General features: G+C 40.7%; 2 protein-coding genes across 7 annotated transcripts in view; one reads left to right on the plus strand and one right to left on the minus strand.

Moving 5' to 3' along the window:
- LOC126710446 (glutathione S-transferase-like) overlaps positions 1 to 7,464 on the plus strand; it is a 30,091-nt gene extending 22,627 nt beyond the window's left edge. For 4 of the 6 annotated variants that reach the window (XM_050410913.1, XM_050410911.1, XM_050410905.1 and 1 more), the window contains exon 4: positions 6,998 to 7,464. In XM_050410913.1, the coding sequence (XP_050266870.1) occupies positions 6,998 to 7,216 (219 nt within the window). In that variant the 3' untranslated portion in view covers positions 7,217 to 7,464. Of the gene's footprint in view, positions 1 to 6,088; positions 6,298 to 6,480; positions 6,530 to 6,767 lie in introns of those variants that run through there. The other 2 variants (XM_050410912.1, XM_050410909.1) reach the window with 2 other exon arrangements.
- The window catches only part of LOC126710443 (pentatricopeptide repeat-containing protein At5g56310-like), a 42,239-nt gene that overhangs the window by 6,416 nt on the left and 14,460 nt on the right, over positions 1 to 21,363 (minus strand). The gene's annotated exons all lie outside the window — the stretch shown is intronic.

Below are 21,363 nucleotides of genomic sequence, written 5' to 3' on the forward strand. Positions count from 1 at the left end.
TTTCAAAAACACATAACCCCACTTCAATTCTCCCACATTTTCCATACATGTCAATCAAAGCAGTCCCCAAAATCACATCCAATTCCCATCCACTCCTCTTTATAAAATCATGAATCCACACCCCCAATATCAAGGGCCCCAAAGTTTGCACATGCCGCCAATGCATTGACCATAGTAACATGATTTGGCACCACGCCTGCATATTGCATTTGCTCAAAAGCATCATCATATTTTGGCTTTTTTTTCTAGTAGAGTTCATCTTATTAGTATTTGAGTGCAGATTTGAAACTTTCAACATATCATGCCCATTGTTCTTTCCCAGACATCATAAACATGAAATCAAAAATCAAACAAGACAATATAATCCCAACTTCAATTGCTTATCACATTCAAAGCCCCCCAAATCTCATCCTCTCGTGGCTGTCCCTCTCTTTCTCTCTCATCCACCTACATCCAATGCAACCACCATCAGAACCCACCACCACCACCGAACACCCCACAATCCACAACCACCACAAGCCACAAGCCACAACACCACCAAAATCAGATCAAACACACAGCCTAAAAGCAAAACAAAACAAAATACAAAAAATGAAACCCACAAAGTGGTGCAATCCGATTGGCCTCCTTAACTCTGGGTGTTGTTGGATTTTCATCTGATTGGCTTCCTTAATGTTGGGTTAGCTGGGTTTTCGCTGTGGTGCCCGATCAGTCTCCTTAACGCCATGGAGAGAGAAATCAGAGATATGAGTTAGAGAGAGAGAGAGAGAGAGAGAGAGAGAGATGGTGAGATGGGAGTTTGAGAGACAATGAGATTTTGAGAGAGAGGATCAAGCATAAAATTGATACTCAACTGTATCTATTTAGTTTCTTTGCAAAATCTCTTATTTGATCTTGTGTCTTTGTATATTTTTGTTATTTTTATGTTTTTGGAGGTGAGAGACATAAAATATAAGTAAAAAGGCTTATTTACCCCTATTTTTAATAGAGGTGGATAACGGAGACCAAACAGAGCTAAACACAGGGGAGTAAAGTGTCAAGTTTTAAACTACGGATAGGCAATGTGAAAACAGGTCTCCTTAACGCCATGGAGAGAGAGAGAGAGAGAAAGAGAGAGAGAGAGAGAGATGGTGAGATGGGAGTTTGAAAGACAATGAGATTTTGAGAGAGAGGATCAAGCATATGAAAATTGATACTCAGCTGTATCTATTTAGTTTCTTTGCAAAATCTCTTATTTGATCTTGTGTCTTTGTATATTTTTGTTATTTTTATGTTTTTGGAGGTGAGAGACATAAAATATAAGTAAAAAGGCTTATTTACCCCTGTTTTTAACAGAGGTGGATAACAGAGACCAAACAGAGCTAATGATACTCAGCCGTTGGGGGTTTGAGAGACAATGAGATTTTGAGAAAGAGGATCATGCATATGAAAATTGATACTCAGCTGTATCTATTTAGTTTCTTTGCAAAATCTCTTATTTGATCTTGTGTCTTTGTATATTGTTATGTTTTTGGAGGTGAGAGACATAAAATATAAGTAAAAATGCTTATTTACCTCTGTTTTTAACAAAGGTGGATAACGGAGACCAAACAGAGCTAACCATAGGTGGGTAAAGTGTTAAGTTTTAAACCACGGATAGGCAATGTGAAAACGGGTTAAAGCATAAGTGGATTTACCGTAATTTTTCTTAAAAACAAAGGAGATACCTTGCAAATTTTGAACATACGTGTATAACTAGGCTTAGCCCTTAGGATTTGATTATTGAGAGTACAACAAATGTTGCTGAAGTTCCTATCTGGATTATTTTTTTGTTAGTGTTCCTATATGGATTTTTTTTTGCCAAAGTATACTTTGAAATTGACCTATATTTGTCTAAGATCAGTTGGTATATTAGGGAAATTACATTTTTTCCACCTTCAATTATACCTCAATTCATACTTTGTCATCTGAACTATCAAAACGCATGATCAATCCTCCAAATCGAAAACTTTGTAACATTTAATTCCCTAATATATATTTTGTTTTTACGAAATTTAGCATTAAAATTCCAATTTATCTCTCTACCAACTGTTTTGTAGAAGGGTAAATTGGTTTTTCAATATCTAATCATGTTATACTTAACATGAAAATAGACAGCATAGAGGATATTGAAATAGAGTTATAACTTTGAAAAGTCAATTGTACATGTCAATAGTTTAAAGGAAAAAGTACAAAATGAGATATAATTTATAATAAAAAAATATATAATTTCCCCTAGGTATATCTATATTAACTATGCCCCCTTAGAAATTACGACGAGGCCTTAATAGTTGATGGACGCAACTATCTTTTGGATCCATTCACACCCGGTGAGAATTTACTCATTAATAGTGCAACAAACGTTTGGAAAAAATAAATTAAATGTACGTTTGGTACACCGAATTATAATTATGTTAGAAATGGTAGGTTTAATATACTCACATTTTTCTTATTCCAAAGGTTAAGTCTCCTGAAAAAATTTCTGATTATAGACCTATTAGCTTTTGTAATGTCATTTATAAAATTATTTCAAAAGTGTTGACAAACATATTGAAACAGATTCTTCCCCAGCTGATAGCCCCTACTCAGAGTGCTTTTGTTCCAGGCAAACTTATAACTGACAATGTGTTAGTGGCATATGAAACACTGCATGCTATGCACTACAGGAAATCAGGGAAGAAGGGGTCACTAGCTCTAAAACTGGATGTTAGCAAGGCCTATGATCGGGTTGAATGGGAGTTTTTGAAAGGTATAATGGTCAGCTTGGGTTTTCCTATGACATGGATTGAGAGGGTGATGAGCTGTGTTTCTACTGCCTCATTTTCAGTCTGCATTAATGGAAAAGCATACGGGAACATTATTCCTTCGAGAGGACTCAGACAAGGAGACCCATTGTCCCCTTATTTATTCTTGCTATGTGCTGAGGGGTTTACAGCTTTGCTGGCAAAATCAGAAAATGAAGGGAGGTTTAATGGGGTGGCGGTTTGTACGAGTGCACCTCGTATTTCACACTTACTATTTGCAGATGATTCATTGCTTTTCTGCCAGGCATCCCAGGAGGAAGTGAAGTGTATTACAGATATCCTTCAGTTATATGCAGACTCATTGGGTCAGTGTATCAACTTTGAAAAATCATCCATGTTCTTCAGCAGCAATACATTTGGGGGGCAAAGAGAACTTATAAAAAAATATGTTGGGAGTTAAGGAGGTGGAAAAATTTGAATCCTACTTAGGATTGCCTACGCTCTTAGGGCGATCAAAATACTAAGCTTTTTCCTTTTTGAAAGATAGAGTCTGGAAAAAGTTGCAAGGGTGGAAAGGGAAATTGCTTTCAAGAGCAGGCAAAGAAGTATTGATTAAAGCTGTAGCCCAATCAATCCCCACATATACAATGGGTGTATTCCTAATTCCTGCAAAGCTTTGCCATGAACTTAATGCCATGTGTGCTAATTTTTGGTGGGGTCAAACGGGAGATAAAAGGAAGATTCACTGGAAAAATTGGGGGGCATTATGTTTACCTAAATGTGAAGGTGGAATGGGTTTCCGGGACTTGCAGGATTTCAATTTAGCTATGCTTGCTAAGCAGGGGTGGAGATTGATTCAAGAAAAAGACTCACTGCTCCACAGGTGCTTTAAGGCACGGTATTTCCCACGGTTTAATTTTTTGGATGCTTTGGATGTCCCTAACAGCTCCTATGTGTGGAAGAGTTTAATGGCAGCACAAACTATTTTGAAAAAGGGGAGTTGTTGGAGGGTGGGTGATGGGTCTGCAATTAGGGTCTTTTCTGATAAGTGGATACCAAATCAAGTCACAAATCGTGTACTGTACCCACCAGTGGAGGAAGAATGGGAGTGGCGTGTTTCAGACCTCATTGACTGCAGGACCAACTCTTGGGACCGTGAGGAGGTAATGTCTAAATTATAGAGGTCAGATGCAGAGGCAATCCTTCAGATTCCCTTAAGCTGTAGACAGGTTCCTGATGCAATTTTTTGGCTTCATACAAAGAGTGGTGAATATACGGTGAAATTTGGATATCACACCGCAAGGTTAATCTCCAAGCAAAAAGCTGATAAGGGAGAGAGTTCAGGGGGGGTGATTGGAGGTTCGGTTTGGGTGAAGTTATGGAAACTCAAGATCCCAACTAAAATAAAAGTGTTTGGATGGAGAGCCTGCCTTGATATTCTTCCTACACGAGAGAATCTGGCTCGGAGAAGGATTATTGAGGATGCTAGGTGTGGGGTTTGTTCTTTGGCCACGAAAACAGGGTACCATGCACTGTGGGGTTGCGGGTTGGCCCAGGACATATGGGCTGGTTGCACGAGCTGCTTGCAAAAGGGCACGGTTGGTCATGCTGATATGTTACAGTTGGTTGAAGACTTGCATGGCAGATTGACCAATGAGGAGCTCGAACTGTTTTGGGTTCAATGTTGGTTAATTTGGAACCAACGGAACTCCATCTTGCATGGGGGTGCTATCCAAGACCCGGGTAGACTGAACCAAAGGGCTAAAAACTATCTGGAGGAGGTCAGGGCGGCTCAAGTACAGCTGGGGATTACGGTGAATACAGTTCCTGTGAAGTCGTGGAGACCTCCAGTAGGGATGCTCTACAAACTGAACTTCGACGCTGCACTCTTCACCAATACGAACTCAACAGGTTTTGGGGTGGTTATCCGTAACAACATGGGGGAGGTTATGGCGGCGCTATCTGCGAAAGGACCAACAGTTGTGGACAGTGAAGAGGCGGAGGTGCTCGCATGCCGGAGGGCGCTGGAGTTTGCAGTTGACGCTGGCTTTACAGAGTTAGAGGTTGAGGGTGACAATGCTACGGTTATAAGGGCTCTGGCTTCATTGCGCTCCATCAAGTCCAGACTGGGTAATGTTTATGGGGATATTTGGGTACTAGCAGCAGGTTGCAGGAGTCTTTCTTTTAGTTGTGTTAAACGTAGTGCTAATAGTGTCGCCCACTCTTTAGCCCGGTATGCTAGCTTGATTTCTGATGATATCTGTTGGATGGAGGAGTCTCCCCCTCCAGCTGTTGAGGCATTGTACATGGACTCTGTTTCTCTAAACGTTTAATAATATGACGGCCCAATTTCAAAAAAAAAAAAAAAAATTTGAGTTAAAAAAAAAAAAATTCAAGTTTATATATTTTAATACATTCTGACGAGTACGAATATAACAGTCGTCCATTAAGAGGACAACTGTTACGATTTTACGAAGCCTTCATTGCAAGAGGAACAACCACACACAAATGTCCTATATCTCTGACCCTTATCAATACCAACTATCAACAATAAACCGGTGGTTGAATTTTTTTTAAACCACATGTGGCAGCGATCAGCTAGCATTATTTTCTTCGGGGGCTGGGGTTGGTGATATCATATCAGAGCACATGTAACAAAACCGGAGCTTAGTGGTTGAATTTTTTAAGCCACAGACAGCCTAGCACAGGGAGCTCAATGGCTAAAATTTATGAATTTGCACATAGCATATTACTATGGTCATTATAGTCACTAGTAAATTGCTACCAAATTGGTTGGGAATAAAATGGTACTTGAAAAGTCCCCAGAGCAATAATAATGGAGGATATAAAAAAAATCATCGAATATGTAATCAGCTGCCACGCTCTTTCAACTGATTAAGAATTCTTTATAGAATCACAAATTATTTTACAATTTTTTTGCTACAACTCTAATATAGTAGATTTTTTTTTTTTTTTTTTATTCAACCATTAGAAACTTTACCAGTTAAGTTAATGAGAACTTACTTTGATGTAGCAAATTGAGAATGATTAATCATCACTTACATATGGACTAATTATTTTTTTTTTCACCAATTACATTTTGCCACATCACGGTTATGACAAGAAATTGTGAAAATTTTTGTTATCCTAAACTTTTCCTTCACATTCAGCCAAAAATATTTATATATATATATATATATATATAAAAGTTTATAAGGATTTTTCTAGAATACTAACCTACCTTCCAAATACCGATATAAAGTATAAATTATTATTTCAAATGCCAATATATATGTATATATATAAATGGATCAGATGAGGCCTGTGGTATATTGCTTGCTCTATCTCCTCTTTGTTCTTGATCATATCACCATCCTCCCCCGTCATGGCAGCGATCAAAGTCCATGGAAACCCTCTCTCAACAGCTTCAATGCGAGTTCTCGCTACCGTCTATGAGAAAGAGATAGACCATGAGTTTGCTTTTGTAGACATGAGAGCTGGTGAACATAAGAAAGAACACTTCCTGTCCCTTAATGTAAGGAAACTAAAAACACTCGTGTCTCAAACTTTTTTGGGATCAAGTACAAAAATACAATCCTTCTATTCCCTATAAGCCCATTATTCATTATAATCATGAACGAAAACAACAATAAAATAGATTCCATTATTTTGTTGTTATTATAATCATTTTGAGTCTAACATTTTCTTGTCTATGCAGCCATTTGGTCAAGTTCCAGCTCTTGAAGATGGAGATCTCAAGCTCTTTGGTATGTCTATATGCAATTGGTACACATTAGTTATAGTTTAGCTCTTGTTTGGACGGGGGAGAAAGACATTAATATATTTCAATCAATTTCCCTTTTCTCACTCGTTAAATTGAAATTTTCATTAGCAATTTAAGTTTTTGCGACAAGTGTTAGTTTATTACTCTCCTCTCTCTGCCTTCAAACATAATATATACATTTAATTAGTATGAACCTCACGCTTTGAGCTTTTGTAATTCAGAATCAAGGGCAATTAATAAATACATTGCCTGTGAGTATGCTGTCAAGGGAACCCAGCTGATATACCTAGACTCTAAGAAGATGGCAATTACATCTGTCTGGATGGAAGTGGAGGCCCAACAGTACGACCCAGCAGCTTCAAAGCTAGGCTTGGAATTGGCAATAAAGCCACTGCTTGGCATGAGTACAGACACTGCAGTTGTGGAGGAAAATGAAGCTAAGCTAGCTAAGGTTCTTGATGTCTATGAGAGTCGATTGGCTCAGTCAAAATACTTGGGAGGTGATTGCTTCACCCTGGCGGATTTGCACCATTTGCCCACTTTGCATTACTTGTTTGGGACACAAGTTAAGAAGCTCTTTGATTCACGCCCCCATGTGAGTGCTTGGGTAGCAGACATCACAGCAAGGCCAGCTTGGTTGAAGGTCCTTGCCTTGCAAAGCCAACAGTAAGGAATGGATTGCTATCGACTACTCTCTGGTCATTTGTCTACAATAAGCATGTGTGCTTTGACTTCATGTATTTTGATTTTAATGTTCATAGTCTGCCATTTCCAATGTGGAGGCTTGTATGTTTCTAGAGTTTGGTTTCACAAGTTGTCGTTGTTGTGTCTTCAATCTTCAAGTTGAAGGCATCAAGTTTATGCACTATTAATAATCCATAGACATGCTCCTGAGGTTCATGTCCCACATTACTCAAACTGAGTTTAATCCCCTCCCACCCCCCCCCCCCTTCTCTCTCTCCATATAGATCAGATAGATCTAGCTAGGGACTATGCATTATTGATATGCAAACATAATGTTCAATAGTGCGTGCAAATTCATAATTCAAACAAGTTAAGGACTCTTAAGATTTATACCTACTCCATGTGATTCATCCCAGCTGCCAATAAGGCAATAGCAATAATACAAAGAAACAGATATAAGAAGGTAAAATATGACATGAATAACAGAAAAATTGGCACTTTTATTAAGTGCAAGTGAGAATCTCGATGAATTGAAGTGTCAAAAAATCCCAAGTTTATTTTAATCCCCAGGCCAGAGGCTAATCATAAAGTTTCTTTGAGGTCGTATCCACAAGAATAATGAACTTGGTACGAGGACTTAGTAAACAAATTGGGTTGATTATATTTAGATTCAGTCTAATCAAGTTCAGGTTAAATCGTGTTTGTGCTGGTAACGTAAACAGTTTGCAATGTTTATGAACTTTACTTGGTCTTTTAAGTATCATATTAACTTGGTACGACTTGTATTTCTTTTTTACATACAATAAAAATATATATATATAAAATAAAAAAAGAAATTCAATGTCATTGTCTTTGTCATCCTTTTAATACAAATAAAAAGAAGAAATGAAAAAAAAACAAATAAAAATAAAAGTTAAATAATATATAAATTTTTAAGTTTACATAGTTTGAACGTTACTTTAAAACAAAATCAGAAAGCCAAAAAAAAAAAAATCAACCATGCATGTGACCCATGGGTTAACTCAACCCACCATTTCAATGGGTTAAGTATGCGTCGTTTTCCACTTGGTTAAAGTTCGTTCCCTTACTTTCACTCACTAATTTAAAATAGGGTATTACTTTATACCTCAAACTTGAAGATTGGAAAAAAAAAAAACAACACAGTTTATGAAAATAAAATTGAAAGTTTAAGTTCTAAGTGAAATATACCAAAAATTCCAAGTTTTAAAAAATAATTTAATCTTTTTTTTTTCAAATGTACAATTTATGTTGTTCTAAAACTTGGGAAATTTATAATTCAAGATACAAACTCCATCAATAGAATTAGGTAATCTTTTAGTTATTTTTTAGAAAAATATAACCAAATTTTACTATTTAAATTGTCCATAAAATTAAATTAGTTATTGTAAACATCAAATAGATATAGTAAAATTCTTGAAGAATATACAAAGAAGGTACCTTGCACATAGTGCTGCTCACTGTGCGGGTTATATAGGGGTGGCAATTCGTGTTTGCGTGTCGTGTTAACTCTTGAGTATCTGAATATATAGGTCAACACTAACCCAACATGTTTATTAAACGGGTCAAGATTCCTCAACCCTAACACAACCCATTTATTAAACGGGTTAGTTGTGTCGACCTGTTTATCAGATTTTATTAAAATGAAAAAAAAAATTATGAAAAAACAAACAAATAAATAATTAGGGGCAAGATTTGGAGCTCAAGCCCAAATGTATGGAACTCTAGTCTAATAAGCTCAATACAATGAATTTTGTAGAGTATGAGTCAAAAAACTAGATCTTAATGAGTTAGGCAATGGCTAGTATGGAGTTAAGAGATAATCAAGCACAAATAAAAGACATCAGTGCCAATGGATGTTAGTTCGAGGAGACCAAAATTTAATGTATACTGATTACAATATTAAGATTGTTTAGTATGCTACGGTATTCTCTCTCTCTTTCTTTTTCTTCGCCACTTCCTCATGGGGACTCTTCCACATTATATAGCTCCTTTCTAATCATCTGGACCTTACACTTGTTGATTATCTGGATCCCCACTTGAGTACCCATCCCATCAGACACCCCTTTCAGCGCTCTGTGAGTTGTGGCAGCCAAGGCAGCACTGTTCAGGGGTCCTCTCCACATTAATGCTGCCAGAAAAGTAGCTGCAGTGTATTTAATGTGGTGGTGACAGTTTTTCCTTAAATATTTTGAGTTTTCTTCCCTCTCACATGTTCATGGGGCGCATTTCAACTGCTAGAGTACACATTTGGTCTGCGTTTGTCGTGTCCGAGGAGGAGTTCCTCCTTGGACCTTCTTTCCTTCATCCCCCACTGATGAGACTTGTAATGTGGATCATTTAAGTCATCTTCTCCTCCTCGGACTTGTTAGTGTCCTCGGAGAAGCTCAAGGCTCAATACATTATTTTGGGCCCTAGCCTCTACAATAACCCCTCAAAACTCCGATTTTTCCCTTCCATCCGAGGAGAAAAAGCAGGATTTTGATTTTTAAGAGATAAGACCAGCTGATTTTTGGTTCACATGTGTGAGAGTGGTTACTTCTGATGCTTTGTAGTTTACGAGGCGCTATTAATTGCTCCAGGCGGCTTTGTGTCCCCCGCATCCAACGGCGAAGCACAGATCCAATGGTTGGCGTTTCTCCTAGTATTTTGAGCGGGAGTACTCTTTTCCATTTTATCATGCTATATAAAGCCTTGAAGGAACCCCCTTTGCCTTTCTTTTTTACGAATCTTCAAGAACTTCAGAGAACTCCAGCGCCCAGTCTTCATAAAACGCACCAAACTCTTAAGTTTCCGTAGTCATTTCCTGTATGAAGCTTTTCTTTGAAAAGATCTCTGAAAGTTTCAGAGATTATTATACGGGTATCCATAAGTTCTCATTCATTTATATTACCCCTTTTTCCTCTCGGCCTTCCTCCTCGGCCTTTCAGTTCATCTAGATGGGTAAATTCAAGCGTTTAATAGACACACCAGCTGCTATGGAGGCTTTTAGAGCTAGGTATTGTATTCCACAGGGGGTGGTTTTAGAATATTGCCCTCCGGACCGAGTACTGACCGATAGAGATATGGGTCAAGTCGTCATTCCCATGATTACTTTCATAAAGGGAGGAATGACGCTTCCCATGCGTAGGATTACCCGAGACTACTTGATTAACCATAGGTTGACCCCTTATCAGTGCACCCCCAACCTATTTAGGGTCTTGGGCTGCGTAGATGCCCTAAACAAGCAAATGGGCTTAGGGCTCATGTGGCACAATGTGGTTCACATGTATGAGTGCCACAAGCTTGCCAGTGTGGGGTACTACCTTAAATATCGGTTCGAGGACATTAGACTAATATCCTGTCTTCCTAAATCCAATAAGAGTATGAAGGATGACTACCTGATTGCCTCAAGGGAATGGAGTGACGATCTTCATTGTCCAACTCGGGCAAGAGATCCAGGTGTGGTACCTTTAGGATCAGTCCCTTTGGAAGGGGATTTAACCTTTTAGCTTTATTCCTTTTGCTTGGCACTTCATTTTTTTTTCTTGGTAGAAAATATCCTTTTAGCGATCTGACCATAATTTCCTTCTCAGCTGTTTTGCAGATAAAGCCCACATTGCTCCGCGGCTCAGCCATACCAACATTTAGGCCCTTAACTACCTCCTGAGGTCAGAGATTTTTTGTAAGCGAGGACAGACAATTGCATGCCGCTCATCTGATCTTGGGTTACAAGCCCCTGTCCTGCATCTTTCAGGACATTGGCCAATCAATAAGAGCTAGTAATTCAAGGTTATCTTGGATCGACGTCTCTAAGCCGGGATTTTTGGCTCGAAGGGACCTTCCGCCAGTTACCTTGCCAATTCTACAAAACCTTCCACCAACTGCACAGCCACCTCCACAAGACCATCCCGGACCCGCAACATTTATTGAAGAAGGGATTGACTCATCTCGCCTTTCATTAAATGAGGAGATAGACGAGTTTTATTTTGAAGAAGACAATCCAAAGGCTCCTCTGATTAACCTCTTGGACGTCGAGGGTGAGCTAGACAGAAACTCCGGCATTCGTGCTCCTACCCTTGTGACCGCCTGCCCGGACGATTCCTCTGACGAAAAGGAAGATAACATGACCTCGAATAAAGGCAATAAGAGCTTAAGGAAGCTTATGGCTGCTAAGGGCAAAGGGTCAACCTCGAAGGCACCCACTAAGTCTCAAGCTCCCTCTAACCTTCCTCCTGCTCCTCCACAGGTCCCCGCCGACCTCGGCCTAAAGGCTAACCCTGACTTGAAGAAGAAGAAGCCAGCTGAGTCGTTCGAGGAAGGCGAGGGCCCTCAGCATGGCGTAAAACACCAAAAGGTGACCCAGGAACCTCGAGACAAGAGGGCCCCGTCCGTGGAGAGCCGCGATGAGCAGGATAGGGCTGAAGTGCGCGTGGCACAACGTACTTGGAGCCCTCAGCTCGAGGTGGATGGGGCACCAATTCCTTGGAACGCCTCGGTTCGGGAATACTAGAGGGGCCGAGCAGGGTACATTGCTAAAGCCATGGAGCAGCCCATGCTCCATCCCAGGGACATGGACGCTTACAGGCGTTTCTCGCAAAACAAACTCTTCCTGTCCCTAAAGAGGGACCTTGCGATGGTAAGGCAACATATCCCTTTACAAGCATAAATATTGAATCATATTTTGTTCTAACTCATGTCGTTTTGTGATCTTTGGGTAGATTACTCAGTAAGTTTTTGTGGCCAAGGAGTGGTATCACGATGCTTGCAAGCTGGCTGATGCTAAAGCCCTATCTCGCACGCCGAGATAGAGAAAACACTAGGGCCTATCAAGCAGAAGCGGTATGAGCTAACTGAGAAGCTGAAGGAGGCACAATCAAGTCGTCTGAGCACTGAGGCTGGCTTGAAAAATGCGGAGAAGCAAGCTGAGGACCAACGCCAGAAGTTGCACGTGACTAAGATCAATCTTGCCACTAAGAAATAGGCTATCCTAGATCTCAAAGTCGTGTAGCAGAAGGCCAAGGAGGAAACTCAGCTGGTCAAGAAAGCAGCCGAGGTCGAGAAGAGGGCTGCCTTTCAACTTGGCATGGAGGAGACGCAAGTAAGGCTTGCCGAGGAATTGTCAGAAGTATGCAGGGACTACTGCAGCGTTACATGGGACAAGGCTCTTAGCGTTGCGGGTGTCCTTACAGATTCTGTTTGGAGGTTGCTTGAAAACGTCTTCTACCCCCATAGATCCGGGAGGTCTCTATTGATGCCCCAGAATCTTCCGAGCAACCTGTGACTATCCCAGATGTCATCCTGATAGTTGAAACTACAAAGGGATCTAGCCAAGCTACCGACCAAGGTCAGGAAGCCGAGAGAGAGAAGGGCAAAGGCAAGGACAAAGGGAAAAAACCCTCTGCCATATCAAAGGATCCCTCAAAGGAGAAGGTTGTAGAGGCCGAGGGTCATGGGATTGACCCCCAAGCCAAGGATGTTCCTCCTTCTCAACCAGAGCAAAAAGAAGACCCTTCTGCTGAAGCTTAGCCCCTAGGTTTTTTTTTTTTTTTTTGGTAGTATCATTTTGAAGTAGAAGTGTATTTTGTTTTTGTTTTCAAAGACATCTCATCCGAGCATATTGTACCATCTTTATCTCTTAATGTGAATGCTCTTCCTTTCATCCTTTGTTCTTTTGTCTGATGTTGTTTGGATTTTATTGCATAGTTCTGAATAAATATAACTGTGCCTTCAGTTAGAGTTTACAATAATATTTTGCCAATATGACTAAGTGTTAGGGGTAAAACTGTGCAGTGAATCTTAAGTAATGAAGGTTGACATGCAGATAGTCTGTATACTGTGCGTAAGTATAGGTTTAAATTTGCTTTGGGTCTATTTAGACTTTAAGTCTTGTTTAAAAATCTGCTTATATGCAGTTTAAGATTATGAAATGCACCCACTTCAAGACTCGTTTGAACTGTTTAATGCCTGAATAGATGTCATAAGTTATTAATTTCCTCTAAGCCTGTGGTTCGAGGAGCCATGCAGGACTTAGGTTCTGTTTAACACTTGGATAGATGTCGTAAGTCATTAATTTCCCCTAAGCCTATGGTCCAAGGAGCCATGCAGGACTTATATTCTTTTTAACACTTGGATAGATGCCATAAGTCATTAATTTCCCCTAAACTTGTGGTCCGAGGAGCCATGCAGGACTTAGGTTCTGTTTAACACTTGGATAGATGCCATAAGTTATTAATTTCCCCTAAGCCTGTGGTCCGAGGAGCCATGCAGGACTTAGGTTTTGTTTAACACTTGGATAGATGTTATAAGTTATTAATTTCCCCTAAGCCTATGGTCTAAGGAGCCATACAGGACTTAGGTTCTGTTTAACACTTGGATAAATGCCATAAGTTATTAATTTCCCCTCCGAGGAGCCATGCAGGACTTAGGTTCTATTTAACACTTAAATAGAAGTGAACCGTATGACGCGCAATTACAATAAAACATAATGTAAGCAAAACTATTTTTATTAATAATAATATCTTCTTAGGTTATTTACATTCCATGGGCGGGGTACAACTTTCTCATCTAAGTCTTCCAAATAATTTGCACCTATTCCTGCTATTGAAGTGATGAGATATAGACCTTCCCAATTGGACCCCAGCTTTCCCCAGGACAAGTTCTTGGCATTACCCAAAATTTTCCTCAGAACCAGGTCTCCTGGCACTAGCGGCCATAATTTTACATTGGCATCATACCCCTGCTTGAGTTTTTGGTGGTAATAGGCCAATTGAATCATTGTCTTTTCTCTTTTTTCTTCAATTAAATCCAAACTTCTTCCTAGCAGTTCGTTGTTGTTGCTTGGAGTGAAGGTGCCCGTTTTTAGTGTTGGAAAGCTAGTCTCCAGGGGGAGGACAACTTCGGCCCCATAAGTCATAGAGAAGGGAGTCTCTCCCATTGACCGTCATTGTGTAGTCCTATAGGTCCATAGGACGTGTGGCAGCTCTTCCACTCATCTTCCTTTCGCATCATCCAATCTCTTCTTCAATCCATTGACTATGACTTTATTAACAGCCTCGGCCTGCCCGTTTCCTTTAGGGTAGGCCGAAGTGGAATATCGGTTCGTAATTCCTAGGTTGCAACAGTATCTTCTGAAAGTCTTACTATTAAATTGAAGGCCATTGTCCGAGATGAGGGCATGAGGGATTCCGAATTGAGTAACAATGTTCCTCCAGATGAATTTCTTTGCATCCACGTCCCTGATGTTGGCTAGGGGGTTGGCTTTGACCCATTTGGTGAAATAATCTGTGCTGACCATCAGGTATCTTTTATTTCCTGCTGCTTTAAGGAAAGGGCCTACGATATCTAGGCCCCATTGAGCGAACGGCCAAGGACTGGAGAGGGGATTAAGGACCCCTAACGGTTGGTGGATATTTAGAGCAAACCTCTAGCATTAATCGCACTTCTTGGCGTATTCTTGGGCTTCTTTCTACATACCCGGCTACCAGTATCCTTGAGTGAGGGCTCTGTGTGCCAGCGATCTTCCTCCTGTGTGACTCTCACAAATTCCCTCATGCAACTCTTCGAGTAATAGCTCTGACGCTTCGGGGTGTACACATAGCAGATACAGCCCAGAATAGGAGCGCTTGTACAGTTTGTGATCCTTAGACAGCCAGAACCGATGAGCTTTTCTTAATATTTTCTCGGCTTCTGATTTCTCTTCTAGTAGTGCATCATCTTTAAGAAAGCTCACTATGGAATCCATCCAGCTTGGACTCACTCTGACTTGATGGATTCGAACCATGTCCTTTTTGACTACGTCTGCCCTATACAAGTCCTCGACGAGGATGATTCAAGGTAAACCCTACTCCGAGGATGTGGCAAGAGTGGCCAATGAATCCGCATGCATGTTCCCACTCCTAGAGACGTGTGTCAAGTTGAAGAATTCGAAGTCCGATTGCAAGCACCTGACCTGACTCAGGTACTCCTACATTCTCACATCTCTAACTTCCAGCTCACCCTTCACTTGGCCTATAATCAATCTAGAATCTGAGAACACTTCTAATGCCTTCCTTCCCATTTTCTACACCATGGCTATTCCTTACAATAAAGCTTCATACTCAGCTTCGTTATTCGTGACCGAGAACCCTAGTCTCAATGACTTTTCTATGGTAATCTTCTCAGGGAATATTAGAACTAGACCTACCCTGGATCCCCTTTGGTTTTCCACACCATCAACGTACACTTTCCAGCGTGAGGCTCCTTGTGCAAAGATTGTGCCAATCGATTTTCCATCCATGTTTTCCTCCTTTGCTACTACTTCTATTGGGCGCTCGGCAAATTTGACTATCAAATCAATGAGGACTTGGCCCTTGACGGAGGTCCGAGGCATGTATTTAATATCGAAAGCCCCTAGAAGCGTGCTCCACATGGTAATTCTTCTTATGTAATCAACACTTCGGAGTACCGACTTGAGTGGAAGCTGAGTTAGAACAACGACCATGTGCACCTGGAAGTAATGAGGGAGTTTTCACGTAGCATGCACTATTGCCAAAATCACCTTCTCCAATGATAAGTAACGCACCTCGGCCTCATGTAAAGATTTACTCACATAGTAAACTAGCCGTTGTATGCCACCATCAATCCGTATTAACACCAAGCTTATAGTGTGAGAGGCCACCGCGATGTAGGCGAACAAAACCTCGTCAGTCTCAGGGCTAGACATGATGGGTGGCTGCGATAGGTATTCTTTAAGTTGCTGGAAGGCTAAGGCACAGTCCTCAGACCACTCAAATCCTTTCCATTTTTTCATCAAGAGGTAGAAGGGCCGGCATCGGTCTGCAGATCGGAAAATAAACTAATTCAAGGCCGCGATCATTCCAGTGAGTTTCTGGATTTCTTTTGGGTCCCGAGGAGCTTGCAAATTATGAATCGCTTTGATCTGATTTGGGCTTACCTCAATTCCCCTGTGAGTTACCATATAGCCCAAAAATTTGCCAGGCTCGACACCAAATGAGCACTTAGAGGCATTGAGACGCAGTTTATGTTTTCTTAAGATGCCAAAAATGACTCCGAGATCTCCCACATGCTCGAACACCACTTTACTCTTTACTACTATGTCGTCTATGTAGACTTCAATACTCTTGCCCAGCTACGGCTCAAACATTCTAGTCATCATCTTTTGGTAGGTAGACCCTGCATTCTTCAAACTGAAGGGCATCACTTTGTAGTGGTAGTTTCCAATAGGAGTCACATATGTCGTTTTTCCTTGATCACTTGGGGTTAGTGGTATTTGATGATAGCCTTGAAAGGCATCCAAGAAGCTCATTCGAGGATGGCCTACAGTTGCATCCACTAACTGGTCTATTCGAGGCATTGGGAACGAGTCTTTTGAGCATGCCCTATTCAAGTCTGTGAAATCTACGCAAACTTGCCACTTTCCACTCTTCTTTTTTACCACTATTGTATTGGCTAACCACTCGGGGTAGAAGACTTCTTTAATAGCTCCTGCTTTTTTGAGCTTTGTTACTTCATCTCTAACAGCGTTGGCATGCTCTTTTGACGAGGGTCGGGGTGGTTGCTTTTTGAAAGTGGCAGATAGGTTAACGTTTAGGTGGTGGCAGATGAAGCTCGGATTGATCCCTAGGGCCTTGTAGGCGTCCCATGCAAACACGTCCACATTTTTTCTAAGAAACCCAACCAATTCTTCTTTCTCTCGGAGAGGTAGTTCTGAGCCAACTTGAAAGAATTTCTTTGGATCAATGTCAACAATCACCTTTTCTAGATTTTCACATTTTACCTCCTTGGATGGCTCATTAATGGCTATTATTGTGGTGGCTGATTGCTATAAGTCCTTTCTAATAGAGGTCGAGGACTCTGCATTTGATTGGCATGAGATGGCAGCCACCATGCACTATCTAGTTATGACCTAATTTCCCACAATCTCCTCGACTTGGCCTTCTGACGGGTATTTCACCTTCTGGTGAAGTGTAGAAGAAACGACCCCTAGGGCATGGAGCTAAGGTCTAGCCACTATAGCTGTGTAAGGCGAATAGGTGTCGACCACAATGAAATCCACCTCCACCACGTCTGAACCGGTTTGTATGGGCAGTTTGATCTGGCCCCTTAGTGTAACGGTTTTCCCTTCAAAACTTACTTAAGGGGAATCATATGTCGTTAGGTCTTCAGGTTTTAGATTCAGCCCCCTATGCAGGTCAGGGTACATTACTTCCACAGCATTGCCCTGGTCTACCAGTACTCTCTTCACATCAAACCCCACAATCCTAAGTGTAACTACCAGAGCATCGTCGTAGGATTGGATGGTTCCGATCTTATCCTCGTCTGAGAATCCCAGCATAGGCGAGGCTTCTTTCTTGGACTTTTTGGACTCCCGATCGTTGTCCTCGGTGGAGAGCTAAGCCACAGACATTACTCGAGAGGGACAAGAGCTGGCCCTTCTCGGAGCAGCAAGGATGACATTTATCATGCCCATTGGAGGTCTTAAAGATATATCTCTCTGGGGTTCTTGGTTTGTCTAGCCCGGATGACCACTGGAAGGATGCAAAAGGTGCCTCAATTTCCCTTCTCGGACCAGCTGATCCAAATGGTTCTATAGGTTCCTGCAGTCTTCTGTAGTATGTCCGTGATCTTGGTGGTACTGACAATACAGACTCTGATTGCGCTTTGTGGAGTCTCCAGCCATCTTATTCAGCCACTTAAAGAATGACTCATTCTTGACTTTCTCTAAAACCTGGTGTACCGGTTCTCTAAATACGGCTTTAACCATCTGCGTGTTGGCTGATCCTAATGAAATCTCTCCTTGGATGGTTATTGTTGTATCGTTCCGACCTGAAATCTTTCCTCTTTTAAGGGATGATCTTCTCCTTTCCTTTCCCTTGCAACTGGTCCTCTTCCACTCTTTTGTATTTGTCAATCTAGTCCATAAGTTGACGAACACTAGTGACAGGCTTACTAGTCAAGGTTTTCCTCAAACCATGCTCGGTGGGGAGACCGCTTTTAAAAGTGCTGATGGTGACATCGTCATAGTTGTCATCCATCTCGTTGTACATTTCCCAATATCTGTCTGAGTATGCTTTTAAAGTTTCTCCCTCACATATGGATAATGATAATAATGAACTCAGAGGCAGAGGAACCCTACTGTTCATAATGAAAGAGAGCCAAAAGCTTGGGTGAACTGCTTGTAGGAATCTATGGAGTCTGTTTTCAAGCTATTGAACCACCTCATCGCCACGGGTCCTAGGTTGGACGGGAAAACCTTGCACATCAAAGCTTCATTCTAAGAGTGGATGGTCATTCTTTGATTAAACTGGCTCACATGCTCCACGGGGTCCGTTCGACCATTATAAATGGTGAACGTAGGTTGATGGAAACGCTGAGGTAGTCTAGCCCCTTCTATCTTGCTTGTGAAGGGTGACTTAGAGACCTGATCCAGGGCTTTATTCATGGCATCATTACCTAGGCCCTTACTAGATGGTCCCTTGTGCTTCCGTCTATGGCGGTGCTCGTCTTCATAAGAGAAGGTCTTGCTTGGGGGAGTTCTTGATCTCCACCTGTAATTTCCGTCCTCTTCATCATTAGAGGATATGTTAGAGCTGGAAGGGGACCGCCTTTATTATGCATGGTGCAGTCTCTTTTTTAAGTCATCTATCTCTTGCTGCATGGCTCGATGGTTGTTTTGTCTTTGGGATATGCAACTGCCCACTTGAAAGGCGCTTCTATTTGTCTAGGTGACATGCACACTCCCCTCTAGATTTCTTTCGTTTTCCTGATTTTGTTCAAGTTCAGGGTCAGGGGAATTATCCTGTCATTGAGACCCTACGAGTTCTGTCCATTGGGGACTTACCTAGCACGGGTTATCCTGGTGTAAACCTGATCCTTCCATGTTTAACTGTTGCACTCACTAGCATATAAGTTCTTCCTCACAGACAGCGCCAATCATAGGGGCAAGATTTGGAGCCCAAGCCTAAATGTATGGAATCTTAGTCTAATAAGCTCAATACAATGAATTTTGTAGAGTATGAGTTAAAAAACTAGATCTTAATGAGTTGGGCAACGGCTAGTATGGAGTTAAGAGACAATCAAGCACAAATAAAAGACATCAGTGCCAATGGATGTTAGTCTGAGGAGACCAAAATTTAATGTATACTGATTACAATATTAAGATTTTTTAGTATGCTACAGTATTCTCTCTTTCTTTCTTTTTCTTCGCCAATTCCTCATGGGGACTCTTCCACATTATATAGCTCATTTCTGATCATCTGGACCTTACACTTGTTGATTATCTGGATCCCCACTTGAGTACCCATCCCATCAGACACCCTTTTTAGCCCTCTGTGAGTTGTGGCAGCCAAGACAGCATTGTTCAGGGGTCCTCTCCACATTAATGCGGCAAAAAAAGTAACTGCAATGCATTTAATGTGGTGGTGATAGTTTTTCCTGTGATATTTTGAGTTTTCTTCCCTCTCACATGTTCATAAGGCGCATTCCAATTGTTAAAGTACACACTTGGTCTGTGTTGTCGTGTCTGAGGAGGAGTTCCTCCTCGAACGTTCTTCCCTTCATCCCCCACTGATGAGACTTGTAATGTGTATCATTTAAGTCATCTTCTCCTCCTCGGATTTGTTAGTGTCCTTGGACAAGCCTAAAGCCCAATACATTATTTTGGGCCCTAGCCCCTACAAAATATTTTTAATATAAAATTCAGAACTAACGAGTAATTGCATCACAAATAATCATTCAAAACTAAAGCATATCTAAATATCTTAAATAATCAATCACAATATGTTAAAGATAATAAATCACAACAACTAATAAGTTTATGTACCTAGGGTTTAATTTATATATTAGTAAAATGTCATTTAATTAAATGGGTCAAACAGGTCAAATGAGTTCCATATGTTGAACACTAACCCAACCCATTTATTAAACGGGTCAGTCATGTCAACCTGAATATGACACAAACCCATTAAACCTCAACCCATAACCTGCTAATTTCGTGTCGAGTTCATGGATCGTGTCCAATTTTGCCACTCCTAGGGTTGTATTCTAGTTTTATTAAAGTCAAAGCATAATTAGAATCTATATTGAATTCAAATTAATTTCTAATTTTTGCCTTTTTTTGTTGAAAGAAAATTTTCTAATTTTTAGTTTTAATTTTCAATTTCTAGTTTTTTTTCCTAATTTTGCTCTACCTAGTCTAATTAATTTAATTTATTCAATTTTAGTACCAAGTAACCCATTCACATTACTTAGTGTGAAAGTCAAAATGACCATATCACTCACTTAAATAAGAATACCATCTCAGCACCATTATTATTAAATATTTTTCTAAGTGTAAGTACGAGTTACAACTTATAAAAAAAAAAATTAAATTAAATTAAAGGAAAGAGTGTAAAAACATTTCATGATCAGAGAACAAGAGTAATAGATGTACGGGTTCACTACATTGGAAGAATGAATGCAAACCAAGTCATTGCCCTATATTAAGTGGGTTCTTGTCTTCTAATTGTTCTCTCTTCAATAATAAATGGATAGTAAGCAATTGGCTGTGTGGGAGGGGTAAGACCCGAGTATGGAATAGAGCTCGTGGGCCCAATCCGAGAAGGGAGAAGGGCCCACTTATACATCAGTCCTAACCCAACACATGGATAAGAGTCCGAGGAGGAAAGATGAAGAGGCAAACCTTCCAATGAGCCCGAATAGCGAGCGCTCCTCGGGAATTATTGAGCAAGCCACTTGCACTAGGAGACCATATACCGAGGAACATGGTAGAGACGTGTAAGAAAAGAAAAAGGGAAATATCCAGATAAAGTAGCCATCACCTCCACATTTAATGCACTGTACCAACTCAGCTGGCCGTAATAATGAAGGAACGGCTCTTGAGTAGTGGTCTCACAGCTTGCAGCACACTTTACTACCTCCAGCACAACCCTGATGGAAAGAGCATCCAAAGGAAGGCCCATGATCATACAAGTGGAAGGCTGTGATGCAATCCAATTGACTATATAAGGAAAGGAAACCCCTCCAGATTAAGGGATGAGAAATTGAAAGAAAACAGATAAACTTTGTAACACAATCCTATATTTGAGACTTGAACTTTATATGAACATCTGTACCTTGGCCAAATCTGAGGGAGTG

Source organism: Quercus robur, chromosome 12, assembly GCF_932294415.1.
Source record: "Quercus robur chromosome 12, dhQueRobu3.1, whole genome shotgun sequence".
NCBI lineage: Eukaryota > Viridiplantae > Streptophyta > Magnoliopsida > Fagales > Fagaceae > Quercus > Quercus robur.